Below are 16685 nucleotides of genomic sequence, written 5' to 3'. Positions count from 1 at the left end.
ACACCCCCACAGTGTCTGCACCTCCCCCACCCTGTGTGTGACACCCCAACAGTGTCTGCACCTCCCCCACCCTGTGTGTGACCCCCCAACAGTGTCTGCACCTCCCCCACCCTGTGTGTGACACCCCCACTGAGTCTGCACCTCCCCCACCCTGTGTGTGACACCCCCACAGTGTCTGCACCTCCCCCACCCTGTGTGTGACCCCCCCACAGTGTCTGCACCTCCCCCACCCTGTGTGTGACACCCCCACAGGGTCAGCACCTCCCCCACCCTGTGTGTGACACCCCCACAGTGTCTGCACCTCCCCCACCCTGTGTGTGACACCCCAACAGTGTCTGCACCTCCCCCACCCTGTGTGTGACACCCCAACAGTGTCTGCACCTCCCCCACCCTGTGTGTGACACCCCAACAGTGTCTGCACCTCCCCCACCCTGTGTGTGACACCCCAACAGTGTCTGCACCTCCCCCACCCTGTGTGTGACACCCCAACAGTGTCTGCACCTCCCCCACCCTGTGTGTGACACCCCAACAGTGTCTGCACCTCCCCCACCCTGTGTGTGACACCCCAACAGTGTCTGCACCTCCCCCACCCTGTGTGTGACCCCCCAACAGGGTCTGCACCTCCCCCACCCTGTGTGTGACACCCCCACAGTGTCTGCACCTCCCCCACCCTGTGTGTGACCCCCCAACAGGGTCTGCACCACCCCCACCCTGTGTGTGACACCCCCACAGTGTCTGCACCTCCCCCACCCTGTGTGTGACCCCCCCACAGTGTCTGATCCTCCCCCACCTGACACCCCACAGGGTCTGCACCTCCCCCACCCTGTGTGTGACACCCCCACAGTGTCTGCACCTCCCCCACCCTGTGTGTGACCCCCCCACAGTGTCTGATCCTCCCCCACCTGACCCCCCAACAGGGTCTGCACCACCCCCACCCTGTGTGTGACACCCCCACAGTGTCTGCACCTCCCCCACCCTGTGTGTGACCCCCCCACAGTGTCTGATCCTCCCCCACCTGACACCCCAACAGTGTCTGCACCTCCCCCACCCTGTGTGTGACACCCCCACAGTGTCTGCACCTCCCCCACCCTGTGTGTGACACCCCCACAGGGTCAGCACCTCCCCCACCCTGTGTGTGACACCCCCACAGTGTCTGCACCTCCCCCACCCTGTGTGTGACACCCCAACAGTGTCTGCACCTCCCCCACCCTGTGTGTGACACCCCAACAGTGTCTGCACCTCCCCCACCCTGTGTGTGACACCCCTACAGTGTCTGCACCTCCCCCACCCTGTGTGTGACACCCCAACAGTGTCTGCACCTCCCCCACCCTGTGTGTGACACCCCAACAGTGTCTGCACCTCCCCCACCCTGTGTGTGACACCCCAACAGTGTCTGCACCTCCCCCACCCTGTGTGTGACACCCCAACAGTGTCTGCACCTCCCCCACCCTGTGTGTGACACCCCAACAGTGTCTGCACCTCCCCCACCCTGTGTGTGACACCCCTACAGGGTCAGCACCTCCCCCACCCTGTGTGTGACACCCCTACAGTGTCTGCACCTCCCCCACCCTGTGTGTGACACCCCAACAGTGTCTGCACCTCCCCCACCCTGTGTGTGACACCCCTACAGGGTCAGCACCTCCCCCACCCTGTGTGTGACACCCCCACTGAGTCTGCACCTCCCCCACCTTGTGTGTGACACCCCCACAGTGTCTGCACCTCCCCCACCCTGTGTGTGACACCCCCACAGTGTCTGCACCTCCCCCACCCTGTGTGTGACACCCCTACAGGGTCAGTACCTCCCCCACCCTGTGTGTGACACCCCTACAGTGTCTGCACCTCCCCCACCCTGTGTGTGACACCCCAACAGTGTCTGCACCTCCCCCACCCTGTGTGTGACACCCCCACAGTGTCTGCACCTCCCCCACCCTGTGTGTGACACCCCTACAGGGTCAGCACCTCCCCCACCCTGTGTGTGACACCCCTACAGTGTCTGCACCTCCCCCACCCTGTGTGTGACACCCCAACAGTGTCTGCACCTCCCCCACCCTGTGTGTGACACCCCCACAGTGTCTGCACCTCCCCCACCCTGTGTGTGACACCCCTACAGGGTCAGCACCTCCCCCACCCTGTGTGTGACACCCCCACAGTGTCTGCACCTCCCCCACCCTGTGTGTGACACCCCCACAGTGTCTGCACCTCCCCCACCCTGTGTGTGACACCCCAACAGTGTCTGCACCTCCCCCACCCTGTGTGTGACACCCCAACAGTGTCTGCACCTCCCCCACCCTGTGTGTGACACCCCAACAGTGTCTGCACCTCCCCCCACCCTGTGTGTGACCCCCCAACAGTGTCTGCACCTCCCCCACCCTGTGTGTGACCCCCCAACAGTGTCTGCACCTCCCCCACCCTGTGTGTGACCCCCCAACAGTGTCTGCACCTCCCCCACCCTGTGTGTGACACCCCAACAGTGTCTGCACCTCCCCCACCCTGTGTGTGACACCCCCACAGCGTCTGCACCTCCCCCACCCTGTGTGTGACACCCCAACAGCGTCTGCACCTCCCCCCACCCTGTGTGTGACACCCCCACAGTGTCTGCCCCTCCCCCACCCTGTGTGTGACACCCCCACAGTGTCTGCACCTCCCCCACCCTGTGTGTGACACCCCCACAGTATCTGCACCTCCCCCACCCTGACACCCCAACAGTGTCTGCACCTCCCCCACCCTGTGTGTGACACCCCAACAGTGTCTGCACCTCCCCCACCCTGTGTGTGACACCCCTACAGCGTCTGCACCTCCCCCACCTTGTGTGTGACACCCCCACAGTGTCTGCACCTCCCCCACCTTGTGTGTGACACCCCCACTGAGTATGCACCTCCCCCACCTTGTGTGTGACACCCCCACAGTGTCAGCACCTCCCCCACCCTGTGTGTGACACCCCCACTGAGTATGCACCTCCCCCACCTTGTGTGTGACACCCCCACAGTGTCTGCACCTCCCCCACCCTGTGTGTGACACCCCCACAGTGTCTGCACCTCCCCCACCCTGTGTGTGACACCCCTACAGGGTCAGCACCTCCCCCACCCTGTGTGTGACACCCCTACAGTGTCTGCACCTCCCCCACCCTGTGTGTGACACCCCAACAGTGTCTGCACCTCCCCCACCCTGTGTGTGACACCCCCACAGTGTCTGCACCTCCCCCACCCTGTGTGTGACACCCCTACAGGGTCAGCACCTCCCCCACCCTGTGTGTGACACCCCTACAGTGTCTGCACCTCCCCCACCCTGTGTGTGACACCCCAACAGTGTCTGCACCTCCCCCACCCTGTGTGTGACACCCCCACAGTGTCTGCACCTCCCCCACCCTGTGTGTGACACCCCTACAGGGTCAGCACCTCCCCCACCCTGTGTGTGACACCCCCACAGTGTCTGCACCTCCCCCACCCTGTGTGTGACACCCCAACAGTGTCTGCACCTCCCCCACCCTGTGTGTGACACCCCAACAGTGTCTGCACCTCCCCCACCCTGTGTGTGACACCCCAACAGTGTCTGCACCTCCCCCCACCCTGTGTGTGACCCCCCAACAGTGTCTGCACCTCCCCCACCCTGTGTGTGACCCCCCAACAGTGTCTGCACCTCCCCCACCCTGTGTGTGACACCCCAACAGTGTCTGCACCTCCCCCACCCTGTGTGTGACACCCCCACAGCGTCTGCACCTCCCCCACCCTGTGTGTGACACCCCAACAGTGTCTGCACCTCCCCCACCCTGTGTGTGACACCCCCACTGAGTCTGCACCTCCCCCACCCTGTGTGTGACACCCCAACAGTGTCTGCACCTCCCCCACCCTGTGTGTGACACCCCTACAGTGTCTGCACCTCCCCCACCCTGTGTGTGACACCCCCACAGTGTCTGCACCTCCCCCACCCTGTGTGTGACACCCCCACAGTGTCTGCACCTCCCCCCACCCTGTGTGTGACACCCCCACAGTGTCTGCCCCTCCCCCACCCTGTGTGTGACACCCCCACAGTGTCTGCACCTCCCCCACCCTGTGTGTGACACCCCCACAGTATCTGCACCTCCCCCACCCTGACACCCCAACAGTGTCTGCACCTCCCCCACCCTGTGTGTGACACCCCAACAGTGTCTGCCCCTCCCCCCACCCTGTGTGTGACATCCCAGAGAGAGGACTGGGTATACCACCCACCCCCCACATAGATATCCTAAATCACCCCTCCCCCACTTGTATATCCCCTACACCACCACTCCCCCACACTTCATACATACCCCTGAACCCTGGTCTGTGATATCCTCCCTTCCCCCACATTACACCCCCTAAGGGGGTGATATCCATAATACCTAGAGGAGCATGGAATGTATTTGTGGAAAAATAAGGCAGATGGGTGGAGCGCCATGCGTTGTCTTCGGGTCTGAGAAGATCTTACCTTGGTTGTGGAATGGTGAAGCACATATGGTTTGGGTACGGTGCCTTGGCTTCGGGTCTGTGAAGGTCTTATGGTGAAGCATATAGGGGTCGGGTACGGTGCCTTAGTTTTGGGTCTGAGAAGCTCTTACCTTGGTTGTGGAATAGTGAAGCACTTATTGGTTGGGTTCGGTGCCTTAGCTTCGGGTCTATAAAGGTCTTACCTTGGTTGTGGAACAGTGAAGAACATATGGGTGGGGTATGGTGCCTTAGCTTTGGGTCTGAGAAGGGCTTTTCTTGGTTGTAGAATGGTGAAGTATATATGGGTAGAGTAAGGTGCCTTAGCTTCGGGTCTGAGAAGATCTTACCTTGGTTGTGGAATGCTGGACACATTTGGGTAGAGTGAGGAGCCTTAGTTTCTGGTCTGTGAAGGTCTCATCTCGGTTGAGGAATGGTGAAGCACATTTGGGTTGGGTATGGTGCCTTCACTTCGGGTCTGTGAAGGTCTTATGGTGAAGCATATAGGGGTCGGGTACGGTGCCTTAGTTTCGGGTCTGAGAAGCTCTTACCTTGGTTGTGGAATAGTGAAGCACTTATTGGTTGGGTTCGGTGCCTTAGCTTCGGGTCTATAAAGGTCTTACCTTGGTTGTGGAACAGTGAAGAACATATGGGTGGGGTATGGTGCCTTAGCTTTGGGTCTGAGAAGGGCTTTTCTTGGTTGTAGAATGGTGAAGTATATATGGGTAGAGTAAGGTGCCTTAGCTTCGGGTCTGAGAAGATCTTACCTTGGTTGTGGAATGCTGGACACATTTGGGTAGAGTGAGGAGCCTTAGTTTCTGGTCTGTGAAGGTCTCATCTCGGTTGAGGAATGGTGAAGCACATTTGGGTTGGGTATGGTGCCTTCACTTCGGGTCTGTGAAGGTCTTATGGTGAAGCATATAGGGGTCGGGTACGGTGCCTTAGTTTCGGGTCTGAGAAGCTCTTACCTTGGTTGTGGAATAGTGAAGCACTTATTGGTTGGGTTCGGTGCCTTAGCTTCGGGTCTATAAAGGTCTTACCTTGATTGTGGAACAGTGAAGAACATATGGGTTGGGTATGGTGCCTTAGCTTTGGGTCTGAGAAGCTCTTACCTTGGTTGTGGAATGGTGGGGCACAAATGGGTAGTGTGAGCTGCCTTCCCTTAGGGTCTGAGAAGGTCTTACCTTCATTGTGGAATGGTGAGGCACATATGGGTTGCATGCGCTGCCTTAGCTTCGAGTCTGAGAAGGTCTTACCTTGGTTGTGGACTGGTGAAGCATATATGGGTTGTGTACGGCGCCTTAGTTTCGGGTCTGAGAAGATCTTACCTTGGTTGTGGAATAGTGAAACACATATGGGTTGGGTATGGTGCCTTAGCTTTGGCTCTGAAAAGGGCTTATCTTGGTTGTGGAATGGTGAGGCACATATGGGTTGCATGCGATGCCTTAGCTTTGGGTCTGAGAAGGTCTTACCTTGGTTGCGAAATGGTGAAGCACATATGGTTTGGGTACGGTGCCTTAGCTTTGGGTCTGAGAAGGTCTTATCTTGGTTGTGTAAAGGTGAAGTATATATGAGTAGAGTGAGCTGCCTTAGCTTGGATCTGAGAAGGTCTTATCTTGGTTGTAGAATGGTGGGGCGCAAATGGGTAGTGTGAGCTGCCTTCCCTTCGGGTCTGAGAAGATCTTACCTTGGTTGTGGAATGGTGAGGCACATATGGGTTGTGTGTGGTACCTTAGCTTCGGGTCTGAGAAGATCTTATCTTGGTTGTGGAATAGTGAGGCATATAGGGGTGGGGTACGGTGCCGTAGCTTTGGGTTTGAGAGGATCTTACCTTGGTTGTGGAATGGTGAAGCACATATGGGTTGCTGTTATACAATGAGGATTTAGACTTCGCTGGAAAATCAGAGACTTGGTTTGACAGGTCACATGACTGGTTGGCAAATATCCATTCGTATTTCTTATTTCGGAGGGACAGGGAGGGTAGAAGAGGGGGAGGGTGTATCTAAATATCAAGAATGATTTAGGGGTGGAAGAGAGGACTGACATGGCAAATGGGGCAAGGGGAGGTGGAATCCATGTGGGTGGAACTTCAAAGGGAATAAGTATGTGGGAAATTAATAGTGGGGGTATGTTAAAGGCCCCCTAACCTGAAGGATGAGGAGGAGTTGACCCTCCTATTACAGTTAGAAATGGCAGGGAAATGTCCTCATAATGATGGGGGGGAGGGGGCACACTGATCTTCCCAGTGAAAGGCTGTGCAGGGGGTGTGTGTCAGGACAAGTCTGAACATTGGAGGAGAGTACACTCCCAGCACAAGAACTGACCATGACGTGCTCTCCTGCTTAGTGTGGTCAGTTTTTTTTTTTTAAAGGAAAGCAGGGGGACTGCCAGGAACACCAGGGATTTCACAGAAAAGAAGCCATACAAAGAGAACAGGATACTTTTTCATACAAGTACACGGTACAGCGGGCACATATCCGAGATATGAAATGATGGGGTAACATATTCTTTAAAGGCCCGTCATTTCTTAAATGTCTTGCAGGACAACTTCATGTCCCAACTGGAAGATGGCCCGACTAGAAAGAAGGCATTGCTAGATCTATTAATTACATATGACGCAGATCTGGTCGCAGATGTGCAAATACGAGACAACTTGGGAACTAGCGATCACAGGATAATTACGTTCCGCATAAATCATAGGAAAAGGAGGCACAAGCGGAGTACAAGAACACTAAAGTTCAAACAAGCCAACTTTTCGAAATCACGCTCAATACTACAAGACATTAATTGGGACCAAATTCTAGAAACATGGGAATGCTTTAGGAACATATTAAATAAAGGTATCACCCAGTGCATTCCAATGGGCAATAAATATAGAAGAAGGAAGGTTAAACCTGGGTAGCTAAACCATAATGTAAAACGTCATGTTAAAGAGAAAAAAATGACCTTTAAAAAGTATAAAGCCGAGGGGTCATTGTCAGCATTCCAACACTACAAGGAATGCAACAAGAAGTGTAAGAATCAGGGTGGCTTAAATGACCTTTAAAAAGTATAAAGCCTGAGAGGTCATTGTCAGCATTCCAACGCTACAAGGAATGCAACAAGAAGTTTAAGAATCAGGGTGGCTAAAAAAAAAAAAACACTGAGACATAGCAGAGGAGGGTAAAAAAAAAAGAATCCCAAGAAATTATATTAACATAAAAAAGCGAGGTCAGGGCATATTGGCCCCATAAAGGATGATGACGAGAAGTTGGTTACGGATGAGAAGGCAACTGTAATCAATGCTTTCTTTCTTAGTTTTTACAAAGAAAAAAGAGGGGTAGAACAACCAAGACTGTACTGCTAGTAGCACATCACAGGCCGTACTCTTGTGGTTAACAGAAGCTGGAGTCCAGAACAGACTAGAAAAGCTTAACACGAATAAATCACCAGGACCCGATGGCTTACACCCGAGAGTCCTCAAAGAACTCAGTCAGGTTATAGCCAGACCGCTATTCCTAATGTTTATGGCCAGCATACTGACTGGAATGGTACCAGCTGATTGGCGAAGGGCCAACGTTGTACCAATATTCAAAAAAAGGGCAGAGTTATATTCCTAGAAACTACAGACCAATCAGTCTAACATCAATAGTATGTAAACTATTTGAGGGAATAATAAGGGAACATATCCAAGAATTTGCTAACGAAAACAGTATCATTAGTAGTAATCGGCATGGGTTTACAAAAGGTCGTTCTTGCCAAACCAACCTGTTAACATTCTACAAGGAAGTGAGCTGCCATCTACATAAGGGAAGGCCAGTGGATGTGGTGAATAGGCGGTCCCCTAGTTACAAACAAGATATGAACTGTAGGTTTGTTCGTAAGTCGGAACAGGTACATTTTTTAAGTGTAGCTCCAGCTAAAATAATTATTTTAAATTTTTTTGGATAGCCTAGGGAAGGGTTACCACCCCTGTTACATTTGTTTTGCTGTCTTTACCCCTGTTCAGAAGATTTCACCTCACTTTCTGTGCCTATGACAACTGGATTTTGAAAAATGTGGGTTGTTGTAGAAGCAAGGATTATTGATAAAGCTTCAGTGGAGACACCTTTTTCCCATGAGAACTCTTACAGGAGTGAATTTATCTACCTAGGGGTAGATTTCCCCTCACTTCCTGTTGTCTCTCTCTGTCTGTTAGTAGGAGTCATTTTTAAGTCGGATGTTTGTAACCCCGGGACCGCCTGTATCTGGATTTTGCAAAAGCGTTTGATACAGTGATGCCTTAGCTTCGTGTCTGAGAAGGTCTTACATTGGTTGTGGAATGGTGAAGCACATATGGGTTGTGTGGAGTGCCTTAGCTTTGGGCCTGAGAAGGTCTTACCTGGGATGTGGAATGGTGAGGAACATATGGGTTTTGGGCAGTGCCTTGGCTTCAGGTCTTACCTTGGTTGTGGAATGGTGAGGCGGACGTTGGCAGAGCGCAATGCATTCTCTTCATACCCGAGAATGTCTTATGTTGACTGTGGAATGTTAACTCAGATATTGGTAGAGCGCTGGGCATTATCTTCATGCCTGAGAATGTCTTACATTGGTTGTTGAACCTTTTAGGCAACTCTTGTTGCCCCAAATCATGCCGTAGAGAAGACAGAATAAAGTGTGGATGAATCCGTAGGCCATAAAATCACCTTATAGGTCAGTTGACAGAGTTGGCGGACAAGGAGTGCCATATGTTAAACCCAATGAACTCTTGTCAATTACTTGATTAGTTGTGCCAGATAGCTAATGTCCATATTTTGCCTATTTTCAGATTAGTTACCCCTGATTGAAGAAACAGAAATCGAATCGAAGGCCATTTGTGTGGTGTTCTCTCCAGAAATTATTCCACAACACCACTCAGGATGGAGAAGGGTAAGATGACCGAGAGGATATTGGACCTCACCTTGGAGATCATCTGCCTGCTCTTTGGAGAGGTGAGGAGGATTCTGGGAGGTCACATGACATCACCCTTCTCTCTATATTAATAAAACACAGACCTGACCCGAGAGGTGAGGAGGATTCTGGGAGGTCACATGACATCACCCTTAACTCTATTAATAAAACACAGACCTGACCGGAGAGTTGAGAAGGATTCTTGGAGGTCACAAGACATGTTCCTACCATCTTAGTTAATCACACATTTCTCTGAAGACGTTAAGGATCCTGGGAGCTTAAGGTGACCCCATTGCTGCTCTTTCATTACAGAATTATGTGCCTCTGAAGGCCGGTGACCGTGTGACCATCACAATGCCGCCATCTGACACTCTGTTGCTTAAGGGAAACGATGACCAGAAGATTCTAGATGTCATCGGTAAGATCTCTGAGCTTCTTACGAAAGAGGTGAGTGGTGCTGGGAATTCTGGGACATGATCCAGTAACAGACAAGGGATGTGTCTGGATGGTGACTGTATCATTGTGTGTATCAGGTTCCTATAAGGTGTCAGGATGTCACTGTCTATTTCTCCATGGAGGAGTGGGAGTATTTAGAAGGACACAAGGATCTCTACAAGGACGTCATGATGGAGAATCAGCTGCCCCTCACATCACCGGGTAAGAGGAGACTTTATTGTAAAGGAGAGAGCCGTACGGAGGCTCCACCTAGATCCCCATCTGATAAACACATAGAAACAATGTATTCAGTCGGTGTGTGTGTTTCCTGTAGGTGGATCCAGTAACGAGAACACACCAGAGAGATGTTCCAGTCCTATATATTATGGGGATTCCTCACAGGAAGATTACGATTCCCCACAAAAGGATCAGGTAGGTGGAAATAATTGTTTCCCTCAAACTGTTGAGATGATTTCTGGCTCTGTTGGGGTAATATTGTATTGTAGAGATATTCGTTGTTTTTGTTTTTGATTTGTAGGATGAAGAGCCAATTAATGCAAAAGTTGAGCCTGAGGAACTCCTTGATAAGAAGTTTGAGGGCGAAGAACCAATTGGTACAAAATTTGAGAGGGAAGAACTGATGAATACAAAACGTGAGAGGGAAGAACTGATGAGTACAAAACGTGAGAGGGAAGAACTGATGAGTACAAAACGTGAGAGGGAAGAACTGATGAGTACAAAACGTGAGAGGGAAGAACTGATCAATACAAAACGTGAGAGGGAAGAACTGATCAATACAAAACGTGAGAGGGAAGAACTGATCAATAGAAAATTTGAGAAGGAAGAACTGATCAATAGAAAATTTGAGGACGAAGAACATATAAACAGAAAATTTGAGGGCGAAGAACTGATCAATCCAAAATTCGAGGCTGAAGAACCAAGTGATCCAAAAGTTGAAGGTGAAGAGGAAGACGAGGAGAGTTATATGATGGGTGATCAGTCTATAGAGGAGGAAGTGATGATGGTGACGATTAAAGAGGAGGACTTCTCTTCAGATTATGAACGTGCGTATTAAACACAATTGTAATTTTTATTGTTCTGATACTTCATCTCACGTTCTCTGGTAACAACCTGACAAGACTCATGCCTCGTACACACGCAACGATTATCAGCCGACCGATCGTCTGTCTTTTGTCCAGAGTTGTGTTTTGTTGGTTGGAATGTGCCTAGACTGCACACAAATTTTCTCGGCCAACAAAAATCTACTTCTGAAGTGATGTCATGTGTTGGTTTACTTTCCTTGTGTTTTTTCTTCTCTGAGCATGCCCAGTCTTGCTCATCAGATTTTGGTCTGCCGAAATCTGTACTGACTTACGGAAAATCGACCGTTGTGTTGTTGGCCAACAAAAATTTTATAGCCTGCACACCAGATTTTTTTTAGGCCGAAAAGTCGGAGTCGGTTGTCGGAAGCATCATACTAAAAAGCCGAAAAACGGCCGATCGGACTTTAGCCGAAAATTTCCGGCCAATAATCGATGCGTGTGTACGGGGCATATGTCTTCTTGAGTTTAAAGCTGGACTCCATGGGTTGATTTACTAAATCTGGAGAGTGCAGAAACTGGTTCAGCTCTGCATAGAAACCAATTCGCTTCCAGGTTTCATAATTAATTGAACAAGCTGAATTTCGAAGCCGATTGGCTACCATGCCCAGCTGCTCCAGATTTTGCACTCTCTAGTTTTTAAAAAACCCTTATTTTACGTGCAGATAACTTCAATAATTATCCCCTTTCCTCCTGATCTATACTGTAGGTGGGCCAATTCCTTCAGCTTCTGGCTTTCTCTACCATCGTTCCTTTTTTGCTCTTCGTCCTGTGTGGACGCCATCTTTAGAGTTGGCGTCAGTTTCTGTATTGCTCTTCCTGAGTGTTACAGTGGGGAATAAAATTATTTGATCCCCTGCAAATTGTGTAAGTTTGCCCACTTACAAGGAAATGAAGGGTCTATTTTTTTTCAGCAGAAAGGGCAAAAGAACCGCTCCAGTGATGAGGTAATCCCAACCATCAAAAATAAGGTACAGCAAGGATCCGTAGTCCAGGCAACTATAATGTATAGGGAGAAATAGCTGCACTCCAACTTGAAGGTGAAAAATATAAAATCTGTTTTATTTGTATCCAAAAGATAAAATCAATTCAAAGTGTATCCATAATATAGTCAGAGACAAGAGATGAACGCATAGTAGTTGACGCGTTTCACGGATAAACGTCCGCTTAGTCGTAACCAAGTCTATTATTTTTGTCAGGTGTTTTTTAAGTGATAGAGACAGAATATCAACCAGTTGCAGTTCAGTGGGTAAAGTAAGTATTTGATCACCAACCAACAATAATTCTGGCTCCCACAGACCGGCTACAGTAGGTGCTCATGTGGTACACAGATTAGTCCTGTCAATGTAAGAAGGAGTTCCTAACGACAACTCATTGTGTAAGGAAGACACCTGTCCAGAGAATCGTTCTTCCATTCAAACCTCACCATCATGGGCAAGACCAAATAGCTGTCAAAGGATGCCAGGGACAAGATTATAGACCTGCCAAGGCTGGAATGGGCTACAAGACCATCAGCAAGAAGTTTGGTGAGGAGACAACTGTTGGAGCGATTATTCGTAAATGGAACAAATCCAAAATAACCATCAATCGCCCTCGGTCTGGAGCTCCATGCAAGATTTCGCCTCATGGGGTAAGGATGATCATAAGAAAAGTAAAGGATCAGCCCAGAACTACACAGGAGGAGCTTGTGAATGATCTCAAGGCAGTTGGAACCACCAAACAAACCATTGGTAACACAATACACGGCTATAGATTGAAATCCTGTCCCCCCTCCTTAAGAAGGCACATATACAGTCATGAAAGTGAACATCTAAATGATTCAGAGAAGGATTGGGAGAAAGTGCTGTGGTCAGATGAGACCAAAATTGAGCTCTTTGGCATTAACTCGACTCGCCGTGTTTGGAGGAAGAAAAATGCTGACTATGACCCCCAAGAACACCATCCCTACAGTCAAGCACGGAGGTGGAAACATGATGCTTTGGGGCTGTTTCTCTGCTAAAGGTACAGGCCAACTTTCCCGCATTGAGGGCCCAATGGATGGGGCCATGTATTGTAAAATCTTGGATGAGAACCTTCTTCCCTCAGCCAGAGCACTGAAGATGGGTCGTGGCTGGGTCTTCCAGCATGACTGTGACCCAAAACATACTACCAAGGCAACAAAGGAGTGTCTCAAGAAGAAGCACGTTAAGGTCATGGAGTGGTCTAGCGAGTCTCAAGACCTTAATCCTTTAGAAAATTTATGCAGGGGCTGAAACTTCGAGAGACAGCCAAGAAACCTTTAAGGATTTAGAGAAGATCTGTAAAGAAGAGTGGACCAAAATCCTCCTGAGATGTTTGCAAACCTGGTCACCAACTACAAGAAACGTCTTGCCTCTGTGCTTGCCAACAAGGGTTTCTCCACCAAGTACTAAGTCGTGTTTTGCTTGGGGATGAAATACTTATTTTATTCACTGAACTGCAACTAAATTTATAACATTTGTATCATGTGTTTTTTCTGGGTTTTTGGTTAATTTTCTGTCTCTATCATTTAAAATACACCTATGATAAAAATTATAGACCCTTAATTTCTTTGTAAATGGGCAAACTTACAAAATCTGCAGGAAATTTAAAACATTTCCCCACTGTATATAAAAGGAACACATCACGGCATACCTTTTTAGATGTGCATGCTCCTCCCTAGTGGTCATTGGATGGTGCAGACTTTAACATAATCCAATTGTGTTATTACAAAAATGATCAATAGATTGCATAGCTAAAGTCTGTAGCATCTAGTGACCAGCAGGGATGCACGTCTAAAGGGATGCCTGAGATGTGTTCTTTTATATAACTCTCTAGGCTCTGTATTGTGATGTTTACAGGAGCCTGCTGGCCCCTCCCACCAAACTCAATTTTACTATAGAGCCCATACCAGCAAAAAGTACCGTAAATCACATCATTGGATCTTGAGCTAATAATTTTATTGCAAAATTGAATTACATGTTGTTCGGGGGAGGGGGACAAAGGAAGGCATGATGCACATGGATTACACTTCACCTTTAACGGAAATTTGTTTTTGATTTTTTTTTTTTTTAGTATATGGACGCCCAAATACTTCGGAAGGACATCCCGATTTATCGCCCGATGGTGAGCTGGATGATTATGCAGATGGAAATTCCAGAAGTTCCGTTTCCCATCCGAAGCGTTATAATTCGTACAGATTTCCAGGTCCCTCCAATCACCAGGGACCATCCACAGGTCGAGCCGGTGGAAATTTTCTTGCAGGAGCAAACACCCAGAGGACTGGAGAGCGAGGCAGCGAGTTATTCTCCTGTCCCGAATGCGGCAAAAGTTTCACCTCAAAGTCCAGTCTTCGTGGTCATCAGAAGCTTCACACGGGAGAGCGTCCGTTTTCATGCACCGTCTGCGGAAAAACCTTCATACGCAGAACCCATCTTAACATACATCAGACCACTCACGTCGGCGAGCGGCCTTTCAAATGTACCGAGTGTGGGAAAGGTTTCTCGCAGAACTCCGATCTTCGCAAACACCTATTTAGCCACTCGGGGGAGTTTCCGTTCTCCTGCGGGGACTGCGGAAAAGGATTCCCGCGAAAGTCAGAACTCATCAGACACCGAAGGTCGCACACGGGCGAGCGCCCGTATGAGTGCACAGAATGCGGCAAGTGTTTCATGGATAAGTCACAGCTAACTGCACATAAGAGGTATCACTCGGGGGAGAGGCCATACATATGCTCAGAGTGCGGGAAAAGCTTTGCTGGTAAATCGGAATTGAACAGACACTGGAGCGTTCACAGTGGATTGAAGCCGTTTTGGTGCTTCGAGTGCGGGAAAGGTTTCACGCTGAAAAGCAGCCTCGTCACCCACCAGAGGAGGCACGCTGGAGATATGCAGTATTCGTGTTCTGAGTGTGGTAAAAGCTTCGTAGCCAGGTCAGCACTCGCCAGACACGAGGTGATCCACACCGGGATAAAGCCGTACCCTTGCTCCAAATGCGATAAAAGCTACCTCGATAAGTCTCAGCTTATAAAACATGAGCTAGTGCATGCGGCATCACAGTCCTAGTCATGAAGGTCCCACAGAGAGTCCCAATAACACCACACATGAATAATCTGGGCACCAGAGGAAGCCGTTTTCATGCCCGGATTGTGGGAAATGTTTCGGACATAACATTTGGCCTGGCACCAGAGAATTCGGATCTTGTTACACAGCTGAGAACTTTGCAGCATAGAGTTCAAGTTTGGAAAGATATTACAGAGCTTAGCAAACACATGGGACTTGGAAAAATACACCACTGTGAGCAAGGGGAGGCTTTATAGAACATTTAGAATTCCTCTAGTGTCCGAAGAATGAACATAATTCATTGGATGTAGTGCAGGAAACGGTTTTCCAGAATTCACACCAGTGGTTGGCTCCAGAAATGGTTTTCCAGAGTTCACACCAGTGGTTTGCTCCATAAATGGTTTTACAGAATTTCAAATGAGTGGTTGGCCCCAGAAACGGTTTTACAGAATTTCACACCAGTGGTTGGCTCCAGAAACTGTTCACTAGTATTTTCACCAGTGGTTGGCTCCAGAAACTGTTCACTAGAATTCTCACCATTGGTTGGCTCCAGAAATGATTCACTAGAATTCTCACCAGTGGTTGGCTCCAGAAACGGTTCACCAGAATTCTCACCATTGGTTGGCTCCAGAAACGGTTCACTAGAATTCTCACCATTGGTTGGCTCCAGAAACTGTTCACTAGAATTCTCACCAGTGGTTGGCTTCAGAAACTGTTCACCAGAATTCTCACCAGTGGTTGGCTTCAGAAACGGTTCACCAGAATTCTCACCAGTTGTTGGCTTCAGAAATGGTTCACTAGAATTTTCACCAGTGGTTGGCTTCAGAAACGGTTCACTAGAATTCTCACCAGTGGTTGGCTTCAGAAACGGTTCACCAGAATTCCCACCAGTGGTTGACTTCAGAAACGGTTCACCAGAATTCTCACCAGTGGTTGGCTTCAGAATCCGTTCACTAGAATTCACACCAGTGGTTGGCTCCAAGAATTTGAGCATCTCGTTCATCTCAGGACTCGCATGGAAGAGAAGCCATTTCTATGCCTGAGGAGCCTTCCCTAGATAACTCTTCATCATCTGCATCAAATTTATCATCTTTGGGTCATGCTCAGAATTGTTTGACAATGGTCCTCTCCATCAGGACGAGTCTTCTTGGCTCAGCCATTAGATGTGTGATGATAGCGAATGTAGGTATCAGTGCGTTTTACTCTTAGGAGCATCCAAGGTATCTACTGTAAAGCTTTGACACTTGCCATTCTCTGTACATATCGTGCTCACGCTGATGGAAGCTGACTGAAATAGGAGGTATTTACAAATGTTCATATGTTTTAAGGGCATAGGGTTTCATACATTAGGGTAAGCTCTTGATGGCCAATACTGCACTTCGTCTACTTGTTCCAAAGTACATTTTTCTTTAAATATATATATGTATAGAGAGAAAATTCTAGCCAACTTTTTTGTTTAATAGAGTGGCGAGGGCATGGAACCCCCTATCATGGTTTTATTGTCTGTTCACGATAAGGAGAATTCCATTCACTTCCTCTTTGGCCTCCAGAACAGAAAGGGTAATCCCTCTAATGGGGGCACAAGAATTTAAAAAGTTTTGTTTGACGATGTGCTATGTAAAACATAACACGCACATGAGTTCAGTATGAAGGCACAATCAGAAGATATTATTATTTTTTTTCTTTTGTGAAGAGTAGAAATTGACAAATTCTTGGCTTGCCCCACTCTCTGATAAATGTTCACC

At 49.1% G+C, this 16685-nt stretch overlaps 1 protein-coding gene across 5 annotated transcripts; it reads left to right on the top strand.

Moving 5' to 3' along the window:
- The first annotated feature begins 10633 nt into the window (after positions 1-10633).
- On the top strand, positions 10634-15987 carry LOC309562817 (uncharacterized protein). Of its 5 annotated transcripts, none has more exons than XM_082267129.1 (3): positions 10634-10846; positions 13955-15311; positions 15898-15987. In XM_082267129.1, exons 1-2 carry the CDS (start codon positions 10768-10770, stop codon positions 14941-14943), a joined length of 1068 nt encoding a protein of 355 aa, XP_082123255.1. In that variant the 5' UTR covers positions 10634-10767; the 3' UTR covers positions 14944-15311; positions 15898-15987. The 5 variants fall into 5 exon arrangements, with proteins under 5 accessions (XP_082123255.1, XP_082123254.1, XP_082123253.1 ...); XM_082267128.1 differs by lacking the exon at positions 15898-15987 and adding an exon at positions 15742-15835; XM_082267127.1 differs by lacking the exon at positions 15898-15987 and adding an exon at positions 15664-15738.
- Positions 15988-16685: the final 698 nt, after the last annotated feature.

This window comes from Pelophylax lessonae (assembly GCF_965119305.1).
Source record: "Pelophylax lessonae genome assembly, chromosome: 9".
Lineage (NCBI taxonomy): Eukaryota > Metazoa > Chordata > Amphibia > Anura > Ranidae > Pelophylax > Pelophylax lessonae.
The sequence above is the reverse complement of the archived record's forward strand: the minus strand, read 5'-3'. Positions and strand labels throughout refer to the sequence as shown.